Consider the following 26,122-nt stretch of genomic DNA (forward strand, 5'->3'; position numbering starts at 1 on the left):
GAACAGTTGAAGTGAAGTTCCCTCAGATTAGAGTAGATGCTTTAAAGGCCTCCTAGTTTTGTAAGAATTTGGATTCATCCAATCAGCAATGTCTCAATATTAAAGACCATTACCGCTAAAAAACTCCTATATAATTAAGGTTATTGGTTTCCAAATGTGTTTTAACATTAATATTATGATGCAATGTTTGTAGTGCAACATGTCTCAGTATGTTACGCAAGTTTTCCTATTGAGGAAATAGCAAAGATATGACACAAACAAGATCAAATGACTGAGAAATAGAGGAAAACACCCAGAAAACCCTCTTTTAAACACATGCATATTGCATCGACTACCTGAAATCAAGTTACATGTTAAATATATTTGTATTTTTATTTGAGAAAAACCAAAGCTGAAGAAGTTTCATTGTCCCTTGAAATGTAAGATGCAAAATTAAAATGCACAAGTATGTGATTATGTTCATCAATGGATTCGCTATTTATAAGAAAGTATATTAATATGGTTCTTACGCATGTTATTTTAGGCCAGACACTCTCATAGACTTTTACAGTCTATGGTTTTATACTATGATCTGTGAAGCGTATGTATTGCTATAATGTTTGCTAATGCATAAGTTACATTATATATAGTATTATTATATATTATTGATTATGGACCAAAAGTCTGTCTAGCAAGATAAAATAAAAAATGATGGAGCGACCATTCCATGATTATAATGGCAAGCGGTTTACTTTGCAGGTCAGAATCAGCTGACAACCCTAATCTTGGTTTTCAGTCTCCTGCATGTCTGAGTCTGGCTGTTCCTGTGAGTTGAAAATATGATTACAATGTAAATATGAAATAAATAATGCTAATTGTTTAAAGGATTATGTCTGTTGGAAATAGGTAGAGAAATAAATTGTAATAATGGATTAATAAATGCAAATAAATGCGGTTAATTGAACTTTCTATTCATCAAATAATCCTAAAAAAAGTATAACTATTTCCACAAAAATATGAGGCAGTGGTTTTCAACATTGATAAGAAGAAGAAATGTTACCTGAGCAGCAAATCAGCATATTATAATGATTTCTGAAGGATCATGTGACACTGAAGACTGGAGTAATGAAGCTTTGCCATCACAGGAATAAATTACATTAACATGTATTAAAAAGGAAAACCGCTATTATAATTTGTATTATCTCACAATATAACTTTTTTTTGCGGTCATGGTTCATTTTTACTCCCCTTCGCAATTTCAGCTTGTAATGCTGAGACTAAATATAATGAAGGCAATACCATTTCATATGAATAAACAATCAAAAGCGAGTCATATGAATGAGTCCTGTTGATGAGATTTATTTAAAAGAAATGAACAGACTCAAAAAAAAAAAGGTTCCATTAAAATACAACTCAAATAGCATTGTTAAACAGTCAGTTTTACATGTTTTCTTTATACTACCTGTACATTAGACTTCACAATTGCAACTATTTTCAAATAACTTAAGTAACTTGTTTTTAAAAGTGCAAATTCATAATTCATACATGGGAATTCCATGGGTAAGACGTGGGTACATGGGAAAGTTCACATTTCCTTTGTGCAACGAGAGTGAGAAAGAATGAGTGAGCGAGTGAGTGAGTGAGTGTGAAACGCAGTGTATTGACTATGACTTCTGCTCTGCTCCTGTGGAGGACTGAGGCGTGCTGTCCGGCTTTAATATCTGATAAGTGATGAGATACTCTGGATAGGCCTGGAAAACAACAACAAGAAAACACATTAAGGGGCTATTCACACAGAACATGTTTTTTCATTCCACTTTTCCATTGTTTTTCAATGTAAACGTGCTAGGCGGACGTGTTTAACCATTGTGTTCGCATCTTTTGCGGCGTCTCACGCATGACACACCATTCTAAAAACAAAGACCTAGCCTGCGTCTGGTGTTTTTATACACTACAGTTACACTAAAGGCCCTGATATACTAACAAAATCTGGCCAAAATGAAGCAACTTGTCAAAGCAAACTTTCCAGAAAAGGCTGTTAAACAACTTGGAACTATCATTGGTCTTTGGCGTACCTGTTCTCCGCGGTAGATGACATACTCTGCGTAGGCCAGGCCGTTGACACTGGGACGGCCGATCACTGAGTGATGTCCAGGGGGAGCGTGGGCCATCTTCATGGCGCTGAACTGCAGAAAGGACTTTCCCAATGTCACACGACAGAACAACATTTGCCTGTGGGAAATCAACACATGAACATGAAGAACATCCACTTGTGCATGTGTTTACGTTGCATGTCTTATTGTGTCAGGTGTGTTCATGTACCTGTGGCACACGTAACAGGAACGGTCTTTGTGAGTGGGGCAGCCAGTGCCGCCCCCGATGCCATAGACGTACTGGTTACTCTTAGACGAGTTCTCTGCAAAATATATGCCAGCTCCAAACATGCCACCAATATATGCATGACGCTCATCAAATCCTTTATGGATGATGGCATTTATGAACGGAGATCCTGAAAAAACAAAAAACATGCTTAGGATTATGATAAGGAAAACAACTAAATTAATATCAACTCAAAGCAAAATGCAATTCATGGCTACATATAGTTCAATGAGAGAAAGTACTTTTAACTTGAACTTTGAAGGTCATTTGGTATTAATAATTTAATTTGTATAGGCAGATGGTAAGGTTTGTGGTCTTATAAGGGATAAATATAATGGCCTACCAAAACTAATTAATTAAAAATTAGCAGCTCAAACAGAGCATGGTCGTTACAATTTTTTAAATGTTTTTGTAAGAAGTCTCTTATGCTAATCAAAGCTGAATTTATTTAGTATCAATATTTGTATCAAAAATACAGCAAAAACAGAAATATTTTGAAATATTTTTTACTATTTAAATTTATTGTGTTTTTATATATTTTACAATATAATTTATCCCTGATGCAAAGTTGAATTTTCAGCAGCAGTCAGTCTTCAGTGTCATATCAATGTTGAAAACAGTTATGCTGCATGATTTTTTTTTTTGGGAGGGGGGGGGGGATTTTTTGATGAATAGAAACTTCAAATGAATTGAATGCGCATATATAAAAAGCAAACAAATTCCCAGTATGAAGATAATTACATTGGGGCAAAAAAGTAAATCTTAGAATAGACCATTTTCTTTGTGTCCTTACAAGGTAATATATTGTTTATATCAACGAGCCCTACAATTTATGCACTAAATATAAAAACTGAAATGAAACTGAAGTTATAAATTTATAAATAAAACTACTTTTATTCTTTACGTTTCATTTATCTAAGCATGTTTTCAATTCATAGGACAAGCGAGTTCTGCACTTACCGTGAAACAGCATTCGCTCATTGTGGTGGTTGTGATTCTCGTCTGCAATCTCTTTCTGCCTGTGTGTATATCGCTCTCTCAGTTTCTTATTCACCACCTTCTGGATCTACGTGACAATTAGATGACAGTTAGATTTTGCTCAAGAGTAAAACAGACATAGATAAAGTGATATTTCACCCAAAAATGAAAATTCTGTCATTTACTCACCCTCATGTCGTTCCAAACCCACAAGACTTTCGTTCATCTTCGGAACACAAATGATCAGCAAACAATGTTTACAGCATTGCAAATCGCTTGATTTTATGTTTGCTGATCAATGTTTATACAGTATGTAAATAAAAGCCTAAATTAAATCATATAAAGCGATCATGTCTCTTCAGAAGACTTGGATTAAACCACTAAATTCACATGGATTTTCTTTACGATCTCTTCACAACCGTCAGAGCTTTGGGTGAATAGACTTTCAAATGGAAAGAAAGAAATCTCAAAAAAATATCTTCATTTGTGTTCCAGAGAACAAGTCTTATGGGTCTGGAACGACATGAGGATGACAGAATTTTCAATTTTGGGTGAACTAACCCTTTAAGATATGTTTCTAAATCAAAAAAAGATCATACAAAATGTTTATGTAATGCTCTTTTGGACAGCAATACCTATTTTAGATCCGTTAAATATCACTAATGTTGAATACATTTGGTGTGTGTTTACCTTGAGGACATTATATCGACTGAAAACACCACCCGCGTTTCCTCCATCCCTGTGCTCCCGAATTGTGCTTTGCATCTGTGACCAAAAAACAAACACTCATCACACAGAGCCCAAGCAGACGGCTATTTGAAACAGCCCAGAAGTGTTCATGTTTTACCTCTTCCTCAACAGACTGAAACTCTTTATCATCCACAGCCAGGTCAATCAAAACTGTGCCCTGATTGGTGCAGTGGAAGGTCAGGTATGGGTTGGCACCTGTGGCATTACAGATAACAAGATTCAAATCTAATAAAAATATACTGATGCAAGCAAGAGCAGCAGAACTGATGTTTTATGAGATAGACACTCACCCTGCTGTCCTCCCAGAAGCCTCTCAATGCCTTTGATGAGTTTATGACGGTGTCCGTAAGCGTTGATGCCGATCTCCTTGAGCTCCTCGTGACCCATGTCAGCCAACACGTCCAGAGTGATCTAATGGAAAAAGGACACACCGTTACAAACACGAAAAAACTTTGCACTAGAAGAAATAAAAAAGTTGAAAGATGTCTCTGTCTTTCTCACCTGTTCTCTCTCGAAGATGTCCCTCAAGTGTTCAAGCCCCAGACTCTTCAGGAATTGTGAGATGTTCATATCTAGGACAGCTATGGTACAAAAAGACATTTTAACAAAAAAAAAATTGCAAAAATGTAAACTTTTTTTTCCCAGAAGTGAATGATTTTAATGATATAAAATTCTACAAGCGTTACTCAGACTTTCATTCCTCTACCAATGTTAGCAAATTTACTGAAATACTATTCATCAGCAGCAGAAGTGTAGTCTGATACCCGAGCGAATGACTCATGAGCCGGTTCTTTTGAATAAATCAGTGCGATCAGTGTAGTTTGATTCCAGACCAAATGTTTCTTATAAGGCAGTAATTTTTAGTGAGTCAAAGTTATACAGCATGATCAGCAGTGTTGGGGAAAGTTACTTTAAAAGTAATGCATTACAATATTGCTTCACTCCCTAAAAAGTAACTAACTGTAGGTTAGTTTCCTTTACAGATTTGCACAAAACCTTGCGATTTTTTCTAAATGTCGACAGAAAACTATTGCGAAATGACGGCGTTTCCATTAACCGATGTTATGCGACTAAAACTTCATTTTTTCCTCACGCGATAAGTAAAATCATTCCAAAAACCATGGCAACGGACTTGGTACGTTGATGTACTAATCCCAGCCACTGCACTGGCCATTATTATTAAAGGAAGGAGATGTATGTGTGTTTCCAAGCATTAATGGCGAGGAACGACCCTTATTATACTGGTGAGCGGCACATATGAGGTGTTTCTGGGTGTTTCTCCCTCATATCTGCTTCGAGGTCTTGGTTGCGGCATTTATTTGAGGTTTAGAATCCATTATTCCTGTAATTCTTTTGTCTTATATGAATTTAATAAAGAACTCTGTCTCGTATTCTGTCCAAACACACCGCGTCATCTACGTCAGGTGACTGTAAATGCGCAAAAACTGTTTCCATTGCAGTTTTGCGAAATATTTATTTTTCGAATTGCCTGAAAAACCACCTCATGTGAGCGTAAAAACTTTTTTGCGATAAATGGGAGTTTTTGCGAAATTGACGTGTTTCCATTGGGCGTATTTTCAGTTCGCAATTTCAATTTGCGCAATTTGAAGGGTAATGGAAACGCGGCTTGTGTTAGTTACTTTTTATGGAAAGTAATTTGCTACGTTACTTTTTTGGCAACTTTTTCCACAACTGGGCTGGGCTTATTTGTTTAAAAATAAAACTTTTAATTTTGGCAAATGTAAAGGCCGTTTCACACTAAAAGTAAAGTGAATAAGCGGACGAATGAAGTGAACATTCTTACTTCAGCATTAAAAATAATAAAATGAAACAAATATGATGATTAACTAAAGTCAGTTTTCCTTATTAATTGGTTAATAAAGTGAGATTATTTAACATTTAATTATTGCAGGTTTGCATAATATTCTAAGTTTGCATTTAACTGTCTTTATTCATTTTGAGGAATACTGAATCTGTTTTTGTGCAAGTGAGATGTGCTCACATTTTGTCTAGAACTACAATAACCATCATGTTTACACAACGCCTCTACACTTACTCACGATTTCTCTCAACATGGGGAAAGGAGAGCTGTCAGTCGATAAATGGGAAAACAAAGTAACTTATTTAAAAAAATATAGCTGTTGTAAATTTAAAAGTAGTGCATCACTTTACTAGTTACTTTAAAAAAAGTAATCTGATTACATTACTCGCGTTACTTGTGATGCATAAGCCCCAACACCAGTGATCAGTGTAATCTGGTTCAAGAACAAGCTATGAAGTGGTTCTTTTTAGAGAATCAAAGCAATACAGTATCTGTGTATTCTGATTCCTGAATGAATGACTCTTCTGAGACAGTTCTATTGTTTCTTCTCACTAACTTCTTTTCACAACATCTTGATCTTTCTCACCATCTCCTTCCTTCCGCTCAGTTCCGGCGGCTCCATCAGCAGGTCCTGCCGCCCCTCCACTGGCCCCGTCGCAGAGGGGCCCAGCCAGGTTATCAATGCTGGAGGCGGCGGAGAGGCAGGAGGGTGTGGAGGCGGGTGATATCAGAGCGGCGCTGAGGACGGTGGCCTGCGGTTTGAAACAGCTGGGAAGAGCATCAGGAGGCATCGCGTCCATCAGCAACGCACGGATGTCATCGGCCTGATAAACACAGAAGAATGAACTTGATCAGTGCCTTACTAGTGAACACGAAATCCAAAAATCAACCTTTTTTACTTTATTACAACATGTTTCGTGCATTATTCATCTGTGTAATGTTGGTAACACATGACAATAAGGTTATATTTGGTAACAGTAGTTAACGATAGCAAACATGAATTAATAATGAAGAATACATCTACAGCATTTATCTTAGTTAATGTTGATATCAACACGTACTAATACATTTTAAAGTCGTATCTGTTGACAATTGTGAATGCACTGTGAACTAAAATGAACAAACAATGAAGAATTATATATTTTTTTAACTAACATTAAGATAAATGAATAAATGCTGTATAAAATTAATTACTCATTGTTATTTCTTGTTAGCTAATGCATTTACTAATGTTAATGAATTGGACTTTACTGTAGAGTGTTATGTTTTTACAATCTTCATTACGATTATTGCTGGCTTTTTGACTAATTGCTTTTGTTCCTCTTTTGCAAGTTGTGTCTGCTGGATAAAAGAGTCTGCTAAATGCAAAAATGTTAAATATTATAATGTTAAAAGTTAAAAAGTTAAAAAAAAATTCTCCACCACTGAAACAACTTTTTTTCTTCTGTTTACATAAGTGGGGAAAATAACACTGACCAATAAATATTGCAGCCTAATTTTCCACAATTCAATCAAATCTGTTATTCACAAGTTCTGTTATTTCAGAAACGTCATATGTAGAAGTTTATTTTAGAAATCAATTTTCACAAAGCATTTGCACAATTGCTTGTTGAATTCCTCATTTGAAAGTCTAAATGAATACATGTAAATGCATACATTTTCACTTTCCTTTAACATTTTTATTGCAAATGGCAATTTTAGTTTGGAAGTTTATCTTCCAGGATCAATCACTTATCTTAAAGTCAAGTCAACACTGATATTTTCTTAACTAAGAGTATTATCTAACAGTTCTGGTAGGGTAGTTTACCGTGGCCAGGTCCAGAGCGGTCTGTCCCTCCTGGTTCTTCATGGTGGGGTCAGCGCCGTGTGCCAGTAGCAGTGCACACAGCTGTGTACGGCCCTTCTGTGCAGCCTCGTGCAGCGGAGTGAACGCCCACTTATCTGTCGCATTCACGCACGTGTTAAACTTGATCAGGAGGGCAGCGATATCCACATGCTGGACAGAACAAGAGAGAAGGCAATTATAGAAGCAGTATTAGTGTCATGATTCCACCACAATATTGCTGTTCAGCACAACATATCACATTGTTCTCTACTGTCTTTGGGGCAGTAAGAATTTTTTTTTTTTTTTCAGTAATAATGCATTAAACAAAAGTGACAGTAGCCGCGTTTCCATTACCCTTCAAATTGCGCAAATTGAAATTGCGAACTGAAAATACGCCCAATGGAAACGCGTTAATTTCACGAAAACTCCCATTTATCGCAAAACGTTTTTACGCTCGCATGAGTTGGTTTTTCGGGCAATTCGAAAAAGAAATATTTCGCAAAACTGCAATGGAAACAGTTTTTGCACATTTACAGGTCACCTGACGTAGATGACGCGGTGTGTTTGGACAGAATACGAGACAGAGTTCTTTATTAAATTCATATAAGACAAAAGAATTATAGAAATACTGGATTCTAAACCTCAAAGAAATGCCACAATCAAGACCTCGAAGCAGATATGAGGGAGAAACACCCAGAAACACCTCTGTGCCGCTCAAGTAGCCTATAAGGGTCGTTCCTTCCATTAATGCTTGGAAAACAGACATACGTCTCCTTCGATTAATGATAATGGCTAGTGCAGTGGCCGGGATAAACCTACCAACGTCCGTTGCCATGGTTTTTGGATTTACTTATTGCGAGAAGAAGTTTTAGTTGCATAACATCGGTTAATGGAAACGCCGTCATTTCGCAATAGTTTTTTGTCGACATTTAGAAAAAAAAAAAAAAAAAAACACAAAAGTTTTGCGCAAATCTGTAATGGAAACGCGCCTAGTAAAGACATTCAATTCAGTTCTTTTGAACTTCCTATTCGTCAACGAATCCTGAAAATGTATCACCGTTTCCACAAAAACATTAAGCAGCACAACTGTTCTCAACATACTGATCATAATAATAAATGTTTCTAGAGCAGCAAATCAGCATATTAGAATGATTTCTGAAGGATCATGTGACATTTAAAGGGATACTCCACTTTAAAATGAAAATTCTGTCATCATATACTCACCCTCATGTTGTTTCAAACCTGTATGAATTTCTTTCTTCAGCTGAACAGAAAGGAAGATATTTAGAAGAATGTCAGTAACCAGACAGTTTCTGGTCTCATTGACTTCCGTAGTAGGAAAAAAATATACTATGGAAGTCAATGAGACCAGAAACCGTCTCTCATTCTTCTAAATATCTTCCTTTCTGTTCAGCTGAAGAAAGAAATTCATATAGGTTTGAAACAACATGAGGGTGAGTATATGATGACAGAATTTTCATTTTAAAGACTGGTGTAAGTATTCTACAAAAGCAATCCTTTAAAGATAAAGTCATTTATGCAGACTAAACTTCCCATAGCCTGATCTCTCACCCCATATGAAGCAGCGTTATGCAGAGGGATCAGTCCTCCTTTATCCTGAGCGTTCACATCCGCTCCGTGCTCCAGGAGATACTCGGCCACCTCCAGGTTATTGTAACCAGCTGAATTCATTTAAAAATGAATTAATTCATCAATAAAACAGCAGACAGACGAGATGAATGCGTGTTCGATGTGAGAAAGGACGTTACCTGCCAGGTGCAGTGGTGTGGAGTTCCTGCCCTGTGTGTCTCTGCAGTTGATGTTCTCAGGACTGCAGAGTTTCTGCACGCGAGCTAAACAGCCTTTCTTAGCGGCATCCAGCAGAGCAGCGTCTCCACGCAGAAGGTCCTGGATGTCCGTGTCTCCGTCCTTCACCATGTCCAGAGCCATGTTGCCATCGCGGTTCTTCTTAGATGGGTCAGCGCCATGCTAAAGAGAGAGTAGATATGATTTAAGATTGCATAAAAGGCAAAACATCATTTAAAAGTTGAAGCTAAAGGCACAATTTCACCTTTAACATAGACTTTAAGTGAGGATAAAGTAGCATGCACGTAAAATGACTGGTGAATGGTTTAAGGCGAGACACGGCAGGCAAAAACATTGTTTTTTTTTTACTGGTCAATTTTGAGATTTTTGGATATTTGTCTTCAATAACATGTCGTCTTTCAGACTGTGGTGAAAAAAAAGTCAGAAATACACATTTAGGTCTTTATTTTACTACACTTTGTCTGTTTGCGTCTGTAGATTTTGCGTAAATTCAACAAAAGTTGTCGTTGTAAATCATCCCGCCGATCCGCGATCTCTGTCTGCTCTCTGTCATCACAGGCAGGGCTGGAAAGCTCTCTCTTCACTGTACAATGCTGTCGGATCCAAATATGGTCATTTCCTTTTTATCAGCAACCAGTCGCAAAAGTAAAAGGGCTGAATGCGCAATCTCATTGGCTGATGATAAATCTTTAAAGCCCGTTTTCTCAAAATGACCTTTCTCTCATACTCCAAGTCCGAAATCTCCACTTCAGTAGCACCTATATACACCAAACTTTCCAGTCATGTACCTAGTTATATTATGAAGACATTTACAGAGGGATTTATAAATATATTATTCCTAGCCTGATTTATATAACATTTTATTCCCAAAAACATGGCGAAAATCATTTTTTTAAGGCTATTGACAGTATTTTCTGATTTACAGGATAACAAAAGTAGATATCCATAAATCCCTCTGTAATTTTTCCCCATCTAATATGTGAACACAATGAAAAAATAATTTTTTAATCTGGCTTTATCCAATACTCAGATTTCATTTTTTTAAAATATATACAAATTAGCGCATATTTAATTAGATATTGCCTAATTTGCATATTTAAACATTAAATTACAGAAAACTTGTAATACATTTTTTTCTCATCTTAATGTAGGTAATCAACTGGGAAAGTTTCATGGTGATATCTGCTAGTTAAAAATTTTACCCTATTCACCTGTAGTGTCTCGCCTTAACTGGATTTAATCTAAATGGCAGCTAAAATATTTAATGAGATTCTCAACAAGAAAATTCTTAGTGAACAAATATGTTCAAATCTTAATTTGTTTTTTAACAGATATTTTTAAGACACTTTGTTTTTTTATTTCATTTCAAGTATTTATATATATTAAAATATCATATATATTACAATATTAATACAATTTATATATTCCAAAAAGTCTAGAATTTGAATATGAAAAAAAAAACACACATATTTACTATATATATATATATATATATATATATATGTGTGTGTGTATGTGTGAACACAATGAACACATACATACACACTATCTGAATTCCTTGACCCCAAATAAATACAGGATATTGGATAATACTATATTAATTATATTCTATTATATTCATATTTACGCATAAGCTACAAAACATGGGTTTGTTTATTCGATAGTATTTGTGAGCCGAAAGTGAAATGTAGAGTGTGGCAAAATAAGAAGTGAGCTTCTCAACGATATGAAAATATGAAATTCCCACGCAGTCATGATATTCATTATAAGGCCAACATGTGCATGATTTCTCAATCTGAGTTATCAAACCTTGAGCAGTAGTTTGCAGATCTCATATTTGCCCTTGGCTGCAGCTTCATGTAATGGTGTGAACTTCCAAAGGTCCGCCACGTTCACAGACGCTCCATGTCTCACCAGCAGCTCTGCCACCTCATAGTGACCATACGAACACGCGTTGTGTAAAGGAACCAGACCACTGATCAAGAGAAAGATAGAGAGTCAGTGACAGTCAGATAATGCCAACACAGAGCAATGATAGTCACGCTAATGATGACTCAGAGGAAGATGATAGTACCCTTTATCTTTAGCGTGCACATCGGCCCCATGATGCAGCAGGTATTCCACCACGGCCACACGGTTGTAGCCTGCAGCAAAATGCAGCGGGGTGGAGTGACGGCCCTCCAGATCACGACAGTTCACGTTTTGAGGGGAGCACAGTTGCTATGGAGGACACACATAAACATCTTCCTTCACAAACCACCATCAAATGAATAATAATAATTTATTAGACATGTTTACATGAAGCAATTTTCCCCAGAAGTCTAATTCGCTGCTGGTTCCTTGAGATTTTTTTTTGAGTAAAATGAATAAAATAAGGTCTGTGGTAAACTAACTAGACAATATGTTTTGCTCAACAACATAAACAGCACACACTCACACCCCAAAAGTTCTTATCTAGTTATTTATTAGAAGCAAAAATAAAAAACAAACTGTGTGCAATTTAGTTTGTAGAACAAGTATCGTCGAGTTATGTTTACCACAGACCTTATTTTACCATTATAAATAAAAGAAAACATCTTCTTGGCTCTGCCGTCATACCTGCACCACTCTATTGATCAGATTATTCATTTCAAATCGAGCTCAGTCAGATTGGTCGAGGTGTTTACATGAAGGCTTTTCAGTCCGATTAAGCCATCAATACAATGAGCAGATTATTTTAGTGCAAGTAAACATAGCTATTGATTTCCTGACGGATAAAATCGCTAAAGAAAAAAAAAAGTCATTTTTATAATGTCCTGTTTTACGTCACATTGCTGAAGTGAAATGGATTTTGAACATGTTAACATTAAAGTTGCTAAACTGTTATTTACCTTCACTGTGTCAAGGTCTCCGGCTTTAGCAGCCTCGAGAAAACGATAATCCACGTCCGAATTACGGGGAGGAATGTTCTCTGGAGAAAGAAATGCAGGAAAATCATTACAGATTAAGGACATCTTTAGCGTTCAGTGACAGAAAATTCAATTCATACTGGAAATGAAGCTCAGAGTAACGGATGTAATACTACCATTAAGTATTTGCTGAATGGCTTCATTCCCCATTTGTGAAGCTGTGAAGCCCTGCAATGAAATGATTGACGGGTCGGCTCCGTAACTCAGCAATAGTCTGCAAGTCTGGATGTGACCAGCAAGGGCCGCCCTGTGCAGAGCTGTCTGTCCCAGTGTGTCCACAGCATTCACCTGAACACACACACACACACACACACACACAAAGCTCAGTGAAAAAGGTTTATTATAAAGATAAAGTACAAAGTTCAAAAGTTTGGGGTTAGCTTGTAGTAGCATTACGGTTTCCACAAAAATATTAATCAACACAACTGTTTAGAAACATATTAGAAATATTTCTGAAGGATCATGTGACACTGAAGACTGGAGTAATGATGCTGAAAATGCAGCTTTGAATCACAGGAATAAATCAGATTTTAAAATACAGTACTGTGCAAAAGTCTTAGGCGTGTTAATATTTAGTCTGTCTCAGTTTTTTCTGTTTCTTCATGTAATCACAGACGGACTCGATGATGGTGAGATCAGATCATACCGGCTGTTGTCAGACTCCTTGTGCATACACAAATCTCACTGAATTATTACAATTAATGGCAAAAAGAATGTTTGGAAACTTGTTTGGAATGTTTGGACAATTGTCATTAACATGCATAAAACCTCCTTCATATTCATGACATGTGTCATGTCATGATTATGAAGGTGTCATGTCAGTTTTATGCACACCCCTTCAAGTAAAGTGTTACCGAGAAATCATACCGACCCCAAACTTAGAAAATAGTTAAAAATGGCACAATTTCACTCAATATTTGTGTGCAAATATTCTGCATTTTGAGGGAATTTATATAGTGAAAAGCCATTGTTGTATAGTATATATCATAATTATAGTACAGTACATAACATTTTGGTAACGCTTTACAATAAGATTTCATTAGTCAACATTAGATAACTACATTAGTTAACATGAATTAAGAATGAACTGCACTTTTACAGCATTTATTTATCTTTGTTAATTTCAACATTTACTAATACATTATTAAAATCTAAAGTCGTATTTGTTAACATTAGTTAATGCACTGTGACCTAACATGAACGGCTGTATTTGAACTAACGTTAAAGATTAACAAACACAATAACAAATGTATTGCTCATAGCTAGTTAATGTTGGTTAATACATTAACTAATGTTAACAAATGAGACCTTATGGTAAAGTGTTACCAACATTTTTAATGTATCATTGATTTATAATTTACAATTTGATTTATTAAAAAAAGAAGTCCTGAAGTGTGAAACACATTGTATCCTACAGGCTAAGGTATGAGATAACAGATACATTTATATAGTTGAAGATGAAAGCAGCTGCCAAAGTAGACGGCATATAGCAAAGCAGCTCACTAGATCCTGGAACATATCCCATGCTGGTACCTTCGCTCCATGTTTCTGCAGGACTTCAAGCGCATCATTATGACCCCGCTCAGCCGCTACGTGGAACGGAGTCATAAAACTAGTGGAAGAAAGAATAAGCGAATGTGAGAAACAGCAACCAAGAGACTCAACAACGTATCTAACAAAGTGGAACACTCACTCCTTGTTCTTCTCGTGAATGTTGGCACCTTTCCGCAGGAGCAGCTCCGTGACCTGTTTGCGTTTGGGATGAGGAGACGCTACGGCGCAGTGCTGCGAACAAAAACGGTTAGAGATCTTAATAAACACATCATCAAAACCCTCAGCGTTCAGAGATCATGCCCTGCGCTCACCAGAGCGGAGTCGTGCGAGTGAGGGTGTTTGAAGCTGATGATCTCTTGAGCCGTTTTCTTGACCTTGGCCATGTCTGCCTCACGGGCCGCTTGCAAAAGCGTGTGTCCTTTGAACTCATCTGGACGAAGGAAAATCGCAAAAGATCAAATGATTGCACCTTATATTGAAATAAGCGGATGCAGGGTGAATTGCACTTACAGGTGAGTCTCTCTTTAAGCTCAGGTGTGGGCGCCACATCCACCGCGCTCTTGCCGTGGCAGTTGAGCAGTGTGGGATCGGCGCCGTGACTCAGCAGCAGTGAACACACCTCCACTCGATTTTTACTGGCCGCCTCGTGCAGGGGGGTGAACTGCCATAAGTCCATGGCGTTGACGCACGCCCCGTGCTGGGAGCGAGACATACAGGAAACCGTCAATCACAATAAACAGAAACTCAGAATCAAAACAATAAAGCATCTGTGCTGGAGGAGCAGATATATTTCAATCAGTAAGTATTGGCTGGATTATTCCATTTACCTTTAACAGGAGCTCTGTGACCTCGTAGTGACCATAAGAACAGGCATTGTGCAAAGGAACCAGACCACTGATAGAGAGAGAGGGATAGAGGAAAAAAAAGATTATTTCAGAATTTATCAAAACATCATGATAATCGCTGATGACCTTGTGTTAATACACGTTCCTGGTCTAATTGTTCAGAGCAGAGTATTTAAAATAAATAATATATGCAATCACATATGTATTATATATACAATACTAATAATATTCAAAAGTTTGGGGTTGTTGTTTTTGAAAAAGTTTCTTACACTCACCAAGACTGCATTTATTTGATCATGTAATATTTTTAAACATTACGATTTAAAATATATTTTAAACTGTAATTTATTCCTTTGATCAAAGCTGAATTTTCAGCATCATTACTCCAGTCTTCAGTGTCACATGATCCTTCAGAAATCATTCCAATATTTGCTGCTCAAGAAATATTTCTGATTATTATCAATGTTGAAAACAGCTGTGCCGCTTAACATATTTGTGGAAACCATGATATGTATTTATTCAGGATTCTTAGAAGAATAGATGGTTCAAAAGAACTTTTTTTATTTTTTTTTATTTTTAAATGTTTAAACTTTGAAATGCGTCAAATTGTGGAAGTAAAAATAGGTTGAAAATCATAGGCTTTACACACTGGACACTACATGTTTAAGAGAGAGACAGGAAGTAGTAGTTGCTCACCCTTTGTCTTTGGCATGAACGTCAGCACCGTATTGCAGCAGTAGCTGCACTATACGCACACGATTATATCCAGCGGCCAGGTGAAGAGGGGTGGACTGGAAAAGAAGAGAGAAAAATTAATAGCCTGTCTAAATATATTCAGTTCACTTAATGGAGCTAAATTAATGATCATCAGTAATACAACCGCTCATCTCACATAACCCAAACCCAAATATAATTATATAAACCTGCTTGTAACTCATCCCAGCATTAGACAGCTAACTTGTGTAATGCATTTCAGTTTTGAAATTACGTTCTTGATGTTTTCGTGATGCAAATGGAGAAGCGGTGCCTAAAGGCCCGTTCACACCAAGAACGATAACTATAAAGATAACTATATTAGTGTCCACACAAACACACAATATCATTCTGTTTATTCTAAGCGCGCCATCAGCCACTTTAAATGCTCGCACTCTTAAAGGCAGGATGGATTCTGATTGGCTGTCAATGTTTTTATCATTCATCAGCTGGAAAAAAAACATTCTGAAAGTGATTCCAACAATATAATTTCTCTGTGCCGTTATCATTATAGTTGTGGTGTGAAATCTGCTATTATTTTATACTTAGAGCGGTTTTTAGAACTATATCTTTATCATTATTCGTCATAAATATCAGTTATCGTCCTTGGTGTGAACGAGCCTTTAGTACCTCTAAAATCTGTTTCTACAGTCCACATTGAATTGTGAATATATGGATGCAATTAAAGATCTTAAAGAACAGGTAAATGCCTACTCGCACCAAGAACAAAACAAAAAAGTGGAACAAATCACAGACGAAAGGTCACACCAAAAGCGAAACACTTGGGTCAAATCACATGCCTTAGCCTGATGCGTTTTATACTTTCTTAGTCACTATATATGCTTCTCTAGAAGCCGAAATTCAGTGTCCCTACCATAAACCTAGAAGAGTCCAACTATAAGAGAAAATAACCACTGTTACCATAGAAACAGAAATAAAAAGCAAAAGAGCTCAGCACCAACAACAAACTCCCATGAAGCACTGAAAATGATGTAACAGTCAGTATCCAACATTATTTTGCATTAAAATTAAAAAATGTTTTGGTTTTATACTTATAATCGATGACTCTAAGCCAATAATAGTTTTATATTTTACCACCGTTTTTTAATTAAATCACATAATTTGCATTGCACTGCCTTAAGATCACAGACCAGCAAGTTTGTAATGTCAACTCGACTCAATTGTCAGTCAGAGCCGGTTGGATTGGTTCATGTCTTAGATATCTTTATTGCAAGACTATTGAAATTATTTTAAAGAAAATGGGGGAAAATAGGAATACTTTGTGGAACCACTAAAAAAAGTGAGCAGTCACTGTTGCGCACTATTGCCTCTTGGTGCAAATAGGCCTTTACAGCTGCAATCTGTCTTGAGCTCAATCGCTTAAACGGATAGTTCACTCAAAAATGAAAATTCAATCATTATTTACAAACCCTCATGTCGTTTTAAACCTGCAAGACTTTTGTTCATCTTCGGAACACAAATGAAGATCTTTGTAATGAAATCTGAGAGCTTACTATCCCTCCATAGACAGCTAGGCAACTACCACTTTGACGCTTCAAAAAGTTCATAAAGAGATCGTGAATAATCCAAATTTAGTCCAAATTTCTGAAGAGACTCGATTGCTTTATGATGAACAGATTGAATTTAGACTTTTATTCACATATAAACATTAATCAACTCGGAAGCTCGGTAAACGGAAGCTCAAGCATGTTCGTTTGACGAGAACCAATGAGATTCATTCTAGTGTTACACATCACGTTTGAGCTTCAGCAAGAACCAATGAGGTTTGTTATCATGTGTCAAGCAGGTTCGGTTGAGCTTCTGTTTATGTTCACTGATCATAATATTAATAATACATTTTATTTGTAACGCACTTTATATTTAAGCAAAATCCCAAAGTGCTACAATTTAGAAACGACCAAAATAAAAAAGATCATCCAAAAAAAAAAAAAAAACTCTTCTAAAAAGGTGAGTTTTAAGACCGCATTTAAAAGCAACCACAGTGGGACTGAGAGCGGCTGCACAGAAGGCCCGATCTCCCATAGTACGTAGCTTAGTCCTGATCAATGTTTATATGTGAATAAAAGTCTAAATTAAATCTGCTCATATAAAGCGATTGAGTCTCTTCAGAAAATTTGGACTAAACCGCTCAATTCATATGGATTCATTTTACAATCTCTTTATGAACTTTTTGAAGCATCAAAGTGGTAGTTGCGTAGCCGTCAATGGAGGGACAGAAAGCTCTCGGATTTCATAAAAAAATCTCTTCATTTACTGTATGTTTCAAAGATGAATGAAAGTCTTGCGGATTTGGAAAGACATGAGGGTGAGTTTTGACTGATGAAAGAATTTTCATTTTTGGGTGAACTATCCCTTTAAAAAGAGATAATTATAAGTGGCTCAATAAACCTAACTTAAATAGTCTAAACACACAAAGAAGTTACAAATTCATTCTCAGTTCATGCAGTGAATAATGAAGAAATAATGGTGACATGCCCTTATGACAGCCTGAACACAACCACAGCAAAACAATCTCAACAACGCAGCCATTTAGTAATGAAGATGTGCCTCAAATGTATGATGCATTCTCTGAGAGAATTATGTTTTTCAGTGCAGGATGGAGAGGCAACATTCAAGTTCATATCATTATTAATGAGGACTGAAATAGAGTACAGAACAAGCAATGGGCAACAGTGCAACGTTTCTAGCAAACACACAATGGATCTAAACAGGACAGGATGTCAATCAGAAATCAGGAGTTAAACACCACGTTTGTGGAGAGCATGCGTGCTGATCACAACAAATCAAACAAACGGGATTCAAAAACGTGAGCGATGGTGCGTGGATGTGGAGTTTAGGGGTAAAAACATGGTGGAGTTCTTGCAAAGGAAGACAGTTTAGAGAAGTTTTGTAAAAGAGTCAAAAAAGAGGTAAATGAAAGCCTTGTATTCAGAACCTGCAGGAGTCATCAAAACATTAGCAGAGCTATTGGTTGATTGATGGATTGTGACCAGCAGAAAAATAAGGCAGGTTTCTGTGCATTTTAAGTGTGAACCAGCGTATGGATGGATTTTTAGGGGCAAAAATTAACAAAAACAAATTGTAAGAAAAAAAATGAAATCACAGAAGACCAAATAAAACTAATTTCTGTTTCACAAAATAAACTTACCAGCATTTTTTGTGATGTTGACTGAATGTCGCCAGAACAAAAAACAAAAAAAACAAAACAAAAAATTAGCTATAAACTAACATATTATCCATCAGAGCTAACTGTGGTGCTTGAAACCTAAAACAACAGCTAATGCATCCTACTAAATATTTTGCTACTTTTTTAGAAACATTATTTCTTTGAAATGTATATTTCAATTTTTATTGATCAGTTCACACAAGAAGATAATGCTAAAATCGATTAGAAATTTTCAATGGCTGATATAATACTTACATATACTGTATATACACACGACAGTTCAAAAGTTTGGGGTTGGTGAGATTTCTTTTCTGCTCACCAAGACTGCATTTATTTGATGAAAAATGCAGCAAAAACAGTAATATTGTGAAATATTATTACAATTTAAAAACTATTTTAATATATGATAATGTGTAATTTATTCATGTGATCAAAGCTGAATTTTCAGCATCATTACTCCAGTCTTCAGTGTCACATGATCCTTCAGAAATCAGTCTAATATGCGGATTTGCTGCTCAAGAAACATAACTCATTATTATCAATATTGAAAACAGTTGTGTGTGGAAACTGGCTTTTTTCCCGATTCTTAGAAATGAATAGAAAGCTCAAAAGAGCAGAATTCAAGTGAAATAGAATTCTTATTTCAACCTACATTCATCCTATGTATTTATTTACTGAGATCCTAAGACACTCTACAATGTGTCCTTACTGAATAAAAGTATTAATTTATTTAAAACCCCAAACTTTTGAACGGCACATACACACAATTTAATGACAGAAAATGAGAAACAAAATTAATTAATTACTTTCTACAATATTTCTTTGTATTCTTTACAACACATGACAACAGAAAACCTTTATTACTGTATCAGTGCATCCCTTAGGTCTATAAACCGTTTCTTTGCTCATGCTCAGATATCAAAAACGATACCATTCAGCATATATACCATGTTTGTTGCATAAATATTGCCACACAAAGAATCTCAGACTGCAAAACAAAATGTCAGCGGATCAAAGATATTTCTAGGTTTACAACGTCTAAGACATGATATCACTCCCAATATTAATGTCTATGTAGAGTTCATTCAAACATAATTTATGCTTGATCAACTATAATGTCCTGTATTTGATGTGAATTGTGGTGTTAATAGTTAAAAAAAAAAATGCTAAACACACTACTCTCAAATTACAGTCCAAATTATATCACTATACAATTTACACACAGGTATCAAAATCAGTACCAGTAAATAAAAAAATTAAGTATCAGCCTCTAAAAAAAATATAGTAATAATACATAATATCACTATACTACAGCATGAGTTACAGTAACTCAACATCCACTCAAGAAAAACAAGCAAATATTTAAGAAAAGCACTAAAGTGAACTCATTTCTAAAAAGCCCTTCTGATATAAAGACACAGAGGTCTGGAGGGAGAACTGATGAATGAAGTGACCTGAAATGATCAGGGATGACAGAGGATTTAAAGGGAAATCAACGGTCCTGTTATAATGTTTAGAGAAAGAAATGGATCACAAGCTTTTGCCTAAAACATCATAAAGGTCAGATGTGCATCCAATAAGCGGCAAAGATCAACTGAAATCCCTTATAAAAATAGCTGACATTAAAAAGCGGTCAGAGAGAACAAAGGGGCAGTTAAGACTCGAAACAAACATTATAAAATGACATCAACCATACGTCCAGACTTGAACTCATTATGGGTAAAACTAGGTCAGAGCTGTTTACTCTAAACACAGTATTACGGAAAGAAAAAAACTCAAACAAGGGGACTTAGGATTGCCTTGACCTACATCTATATCATTTACATGACCAATGAAATACATGCAATCACATCCTGTATTTGAGTTTGAACAGAACTAGAGTATAGAAACAAATATTTCTAAAACAGTCATACTAGGAATTTACATCTTATAAGGTATGTCAAATATTAAAAGCAACATTATGGAAAAAAAAAAGTATGCTGATTAAATAAAATAACTCAGATCTGTTACCTTGCGTCCATCGCTGGCATGACAGTTGACGTTAAGTGGGGTCAAAAGTGCCATTAGCTTTTCCTCATTCCCGCTCCTAAGAAAGACGTTTTTCAAACAGAGGGAGACAAACACTGTTAGGAATGGCAACTTAGAGAAAAGACATTTCTGGATCAGTGACAGTCAGAGAAGATTCCAATGTACTTAATGGACCACGTCATCTTTTAAAATGCAAAATTTAACTAATTATTGAAACCTAGCTGCAAAAACGGCTTGCTTTGAGAGCTGTAACTAAAGGATAAAGGAACTATATTGGACTTAGTTACTCATTTCGCATGCAAACACATCCAATTTACATAGTCATGAGTCTTTTCAAGGCACACTTACAAAAAAAATCCATTTAATTCTAAAAGATCAGAGAGAAGGTAGAACATAGCAATGAAAAATTGATTTTGGGAGCAAGAAACCTTTAAAAAGTAAACAATATAATATAATTTAAGAGTTCATTGTACTATCACTACTAAGAAAATATTCTATAATTTTAGGATTTAGGATTCTGTAATCTTAGGGGACAATTTTACTACAAAAAAAACATTTATTGAAAACCAAATGGCTAAAAACACTATATTCTTGAAGTTTTCTAAACATCAACATATGACCAATATGACCTACAGCTCTGCACAGTCTTCCCAAAGTACTCAAACAATCAAATCAAGATGTTTGAACAACAATCCAAAACCCCTTGAAACCAATTATAGAAGTGTTTATTTCAGCAACACACTGATATTAAATTATTATAGTTACTGTGCCATAATCTCACCTTGCTGCCTCCAGCAGTTCATCCTTCTTATATTCACCTAAGGAATAAAGACAGACAGCAGGTGTCAGACAGACTTGAAAGATGTGTGATTTGATATGCTTAGTCTTCAGTGTAATGTAGCTATTTTCAGACTGGAAAACAAGCATACGGTTTATATTATGCAGTACTTTGCAGTTTTTTTATTAACATGTGAAACGGTGTGCGGTATGGATTGATTAAAGTGTTCTGCTGCAACTTCACAGTTTAATTGGGCGAGTGCTGTCAAGATGGCATTTTAATCCAATTTTGTGTACAAATGCTTTGACATATGGCTACCCAATCAAATAATGGATGATGGCCTTCACTCCTCAGACTGGAGTGCAGTACATTGTGGCACTTTTGTTATATATTGCACATTTTGTAGCAAGTCATTCAGGCATTCCGTGCAGTCAGAAATCAAGGGAAATCTATTTACTGTGAATAATATACATACTACATGCCATTGTAAAACATACCCAATGTGCATTTACATGTATACTCATTGAGTGTGTGTGTTTGTTAATGACTGTAAAGCAGATGTATGTACGTGCATGTCTCACCAGTGAGGACGGTCTTAGCAGAAGGGTCTGCCAGGTCCAGAGCTGATTTGCCGTCAGTGTTTCTGATGTTTGGATCAGCACCGTGCTGTAGCAACACTGTAAGAAACAGAATCAAGCAATAAAGTCATAAGGGATGCTCCGATACTGAAACTGACTATTTCAAAAGCAGATCATATTTTAAACTTTGGCCAGTAACTATAAATATCTATACTGTTTTGCCACCTAAAATGTTCATACTAGATCTGCAATTTGAAATGTTAGTACAATCACCCATTGAAACATTTTAACACATATACATACATATATAAATATATACATACAATTGACATGGCATTGGCGAGTATATGAAACGGTGTCACTCACCAGTATAAGACTATGCAGTGTTATTTTACATTTGCTTAATTTATTTTATTTGTATCTTTGTTATATTGTATTTATTTGTGCTTTTGCATGTAATTTGATTATTTGTTCTTATTTTATTACTGATTGTTTATTGTCTTTAATAATGTTTTACATTTATATTAGTTAGGCTAGTAGTTTTAAGCTGTGGTGTTGAAATTGCAATAGAGAATTGTGAAATTTCACTGTTATCTAAAATTTTGTCATCATAAACTGCCTGTTTTTGCAACAACAGCTATGGTCGACTCGGTACATTTTCTTAAGTCAAAAAGTTAGTTTTAGGCCCTGTATATATACACACAGTTATCCATCTACATACTATAAATATTTTTTGGTAACACTTTCCAATAAGGTTCCCTCCGTTAACATTAGTTAAGGCATTAGCTAATATGAACTAACAATGTGCAGTATATTTTTTACAGCATTTATTCATCTTTTTTTAATATAAAGACAGTTTTTCATTGTTTCTCCATGTTAGTTCACATTGTGCACAGTACATTAACTAATATTTAAAAAATCCTGATATTATCTGTTTCTAATATCAGCATAATATCAAATCGGATAAGCCGGAAAAAAATATAATATTGACCAAACCTGATATTTTCACCAATATATTGCACATCCCTAATGGTCACTCTCCACACTTCGCCAAATAACTTCGAAGAAACAGTACACACCGTACTCAGACAAACCCATTCATTGTGCAACTAATGCAAACATCAGAGATCCTGTCAGTTTTTCTCACTGAGAGTGCTGTCTCAGCACAGAGGTATTCAGCCGGACACTATGACATCAGGCCGCAGGAGACAAATGCTGCAGGACAACAACATTACTATCACAACACAGCAATCCTGCAGCATGCTGGAACGCAACATCAGCTGGAACAGCTCTATAGACACTCCACACAATGTTGACAGGGACTCATTCCTAGACAACTTATTCATTGCCTTTCAGCAAGGGATGTACGATATATCGGTGACCATAAGAATTTGTTATTATTAGAGCTTTTTTAATGATCAGTATTGGTCTGATTGAAAACACAGGATTTCTCATATTAATCCGTACCAATGCACACGTCTATTTTGCCCTTGATGGCGGCCTCGTGCAGAGGTGTGTAGTTCCAGTTGTCTCGAGCGTTGGGGTCCGCGCCGCTACACAGCAGGAGGCTGACCACCTCCGCGTGCCCGAACGAGCAGGCGTTATGGAGCGGGATCAGACCACCGTCGTCGCGGGAATGGACATTCGCTCCGGTCTGCAGGAGATGCTCGACCACGTCCTTTCTGCCAAAGCCTGTCAATCATCACAAATGACAATCAGTTTCAAATGCATTGAATCTAATATGATGAAATGAATAAAATAAAATAAAAATCACATATCAGATCTTATTACACCTAACGAGTCTATTGAAAAGATTTTAGGTTAAAAATGATACATTTATGACAGTGAATGTGTATGTTGTTTAGATGCAGCAACTCTCTTAAATGATAGTTCACCCCAAAATTTGTGAACTACAATTTTCATGACATTTCAAACCCTTTTGATTTTCTTCATTAAAAAAAAAAACAGATAGAATTTAGTAGAATGTTAATGATACTGACAAAAAGCATAACTCTGATTGAAATACTGCGTTATTTGTTTTAAATCAACTTAAATAACTAGCTGTCATTTGTTAGCCAAATTAAATGGTCCTGCAGAGCGACATACATTTTTATAAAGAGCAAATAATCTTAATTAATATGAGATCATGAAAACTGCATGCTTATGCTTACTAATGCTGAAAATATCTCATTATATTAGTATGTCTGAACACAAGGTTCTTTTTAAAAAGCAAGCCTTTTTTTCTCTTTTTTTTTTTTTACTTCATAATGGAAATTATAACACATTGAATAGATATTTTATCTCAGACTATGTCCTTTTCCTTTCAGGACTGCACAATTACATGTCCAAGTTACCAAAAACTATCTTTTACACATGCAGATTTGCTTCAAATGATACATTATGCAAGATTATACCACGACACAATCATTGTGAGTAGTCAATTTACAGTACATAATTTTTATCAGAAAACAGCGCGCACTCTCTCTAAGTACATTATATATAACGTTACTTCTATTGACAAATCTCATGCTTCTATAAAACAGATTATTGTGGAACCAGAGACAACAAAGGTGACGGTTTGTTGTTTTATAAGGTCACGAAACAAAGCAAGATGCTTAAAAACACATTATATGAGGCAAATATATAAATATAGACCTGCAGCGAAATGCAGAGGGGTTGATTTTCGTCCGGCCATGTCTTTAGCGTTCACGTTCACCGAGTCCACCAGCCTCTTCACCCGCGACACATCTCCGTTCCGACAGGCCTCAAATAGCTCTCTGAACGCCCCGCCAGCCCCGCACACTCCTTCCCCGGGACTGGTCGCTCCTGAGCCGGGACTCTGGCTGCCCGCGGTCGCGCTTGAACTAATGCTGCTGCAGCTGGAGCTCCCCGGTGCTGTCGACGCTGCGCCGGCCACTGCTGTTACTGGGGAGGGCCGGTCCGGGGAAGAGGCGGAGGAGGAGGAGGAGGCCGCTGCGGACTCCATCGTCGCTCCGCCGCATTCCGCTGCGCCAGTAGACGAGGGGCTCAACAAACTCGTCGATTCGGGAATAATCGCGGACGGCGATTCGGGAGGGGGGGACGCGATCAAGGCGTTCCGCGGAGACGGCTGCAGGCTGCTTTGTTGGTGCTGCGAGGATCGACGGGGCACCGCCATTTTCCCCCCGAAGCTCCGTCTGTCAACAATAACAGCTGGAGCCGCTGCACTTCCGCTCAGTGCGAGGAGGCTTCCGGTTGGAGGCTATGCACTACTGATGATGCACTGCTGTAATTGCCTTAATTTCTTTTACTACACAGCCTAAATTAATTATAACTTCATATTAATCTATCTATCTATCTATCTATCTATCTATCTATCTATCTATCTATCTATCTATCCATCCATCCATCCATCCATCTATCTATCAGTTTATCCAACAATATATCCATCTATCTATCTATCTATCTATCTATCTATCTATCTATCTATCTATCTATCTATCTATCTATCTATCTATCCATCAGTTTATCCAACTACCAACTATATATATATATATATATATATATATATATATATATATATCCATCCATCCATCCATCCATCCATCCATCTATCTATCTATCTATCTATCTATCTATCTATCTATCTATCTATCTATCTATCTATCAGTTTATCCAACTATATCTATATATCTATCTATCTATCTATCTATCTATCTATCAGTTTATCCAACTATATATATATATCTATCTATCTATCTATCTATCTATCTATCTATCTATCTATCAGTTTATCCAACTATATATATATATATATCCATCCATCCATCCATCCATCTATCTATCTATCTATCTATCTATCTATCTATCTATCTATCTATCTATCTATCTATCTATCTATCTATCTATCTA

General features: G+C 36.3%; 1 protein-coding gene across 4 annotated transcripts; it reads right to left on the minus strand.

The window, feature by feature from the left end:
* Positions 1 to 1,316: 1,316 nt before the first annotated feature.
* Positions 1,317 to 25,444, minus strand: tnksb (tankyrase, TRF1-interacting ankyrin-related ADP-ribose polymerase b). 4 transcript variants are annotated; one of them, XM_079871123.1, is made up of 28 exons: positions 24,887 to 25,444; positions 23,699 to 23,923; positions 22,235 to 22,330; positions 21,657 to 21,693; positions 20,858 to 20,933; positions 18,830 to 18,850; positions 15,604 to 15,698; positions 14,890 to 14,956; positions 14,573 to 14,759; positions 14,374 to 14,492; positions 14,202 to 14,293; positions 14,042 to 14,120; positions 12,625 to 12,796; positions 12,431 to 12,510; positions 11,635 to 11,780; positions 11,370 to 11,535; positions 9,503 to 9,722; positions 9,306 to 9,415; positions 7,716 to 7,904; positions 6,495 to 6,732; positions 4,588 to 4,667; positions 4,377 to 4,497; positions 4,184 to 4,281; positions 4,027 to 4,101; positions 3,319 to 3,424; positions 2,302 to 2,488; positions 2,055 to 2,211; positions 1,317 to 1,730 (listed from the first exon to the last, which is right to left on the minus strand). In XM_079871123.1, the coding sequence occupies exons 1-28, from the start codon at positions 25,386 to 25,388 to the stop codon at positions 1,644 to 1,646; spliced, it is 3,828 nt and encodes a 1,275-aa protein (XP_079727249.1). In that variant the 5' UTR covers positions 25,389 to 25,444; the 3' UTR covers positions 1,317 to 1,643. The 4 variants fall into 4 exon arrangements, with proteins under 4 accessions (XP_079727249.1, XP_079727247.1, XP_079727250.1 ...); XM_079871121.1 differs by having other exon boundaries at positions 14,012 to 14,120; positions 24,887 to 25,437; XM_079871124.1 differs by lacking the exon at positions 18,830 to 18,850 and having other exon boundaries at positions 24,887 to 25,435.
* Positions 25,445 to 26,122: the final 678 nt, after the last annotated feature.

Source organism: Squalius cephalus (assembly GCF_949319135.1).
Source record: "Squalius cephalus genome assembly, chromosome: 5".
Lineage (NCBI taxonomy): Eukaryota > Metazoa > Chordata > Actinopteri > Cypriniformes > Leuciscidae > Squalius > Squalius cephalus.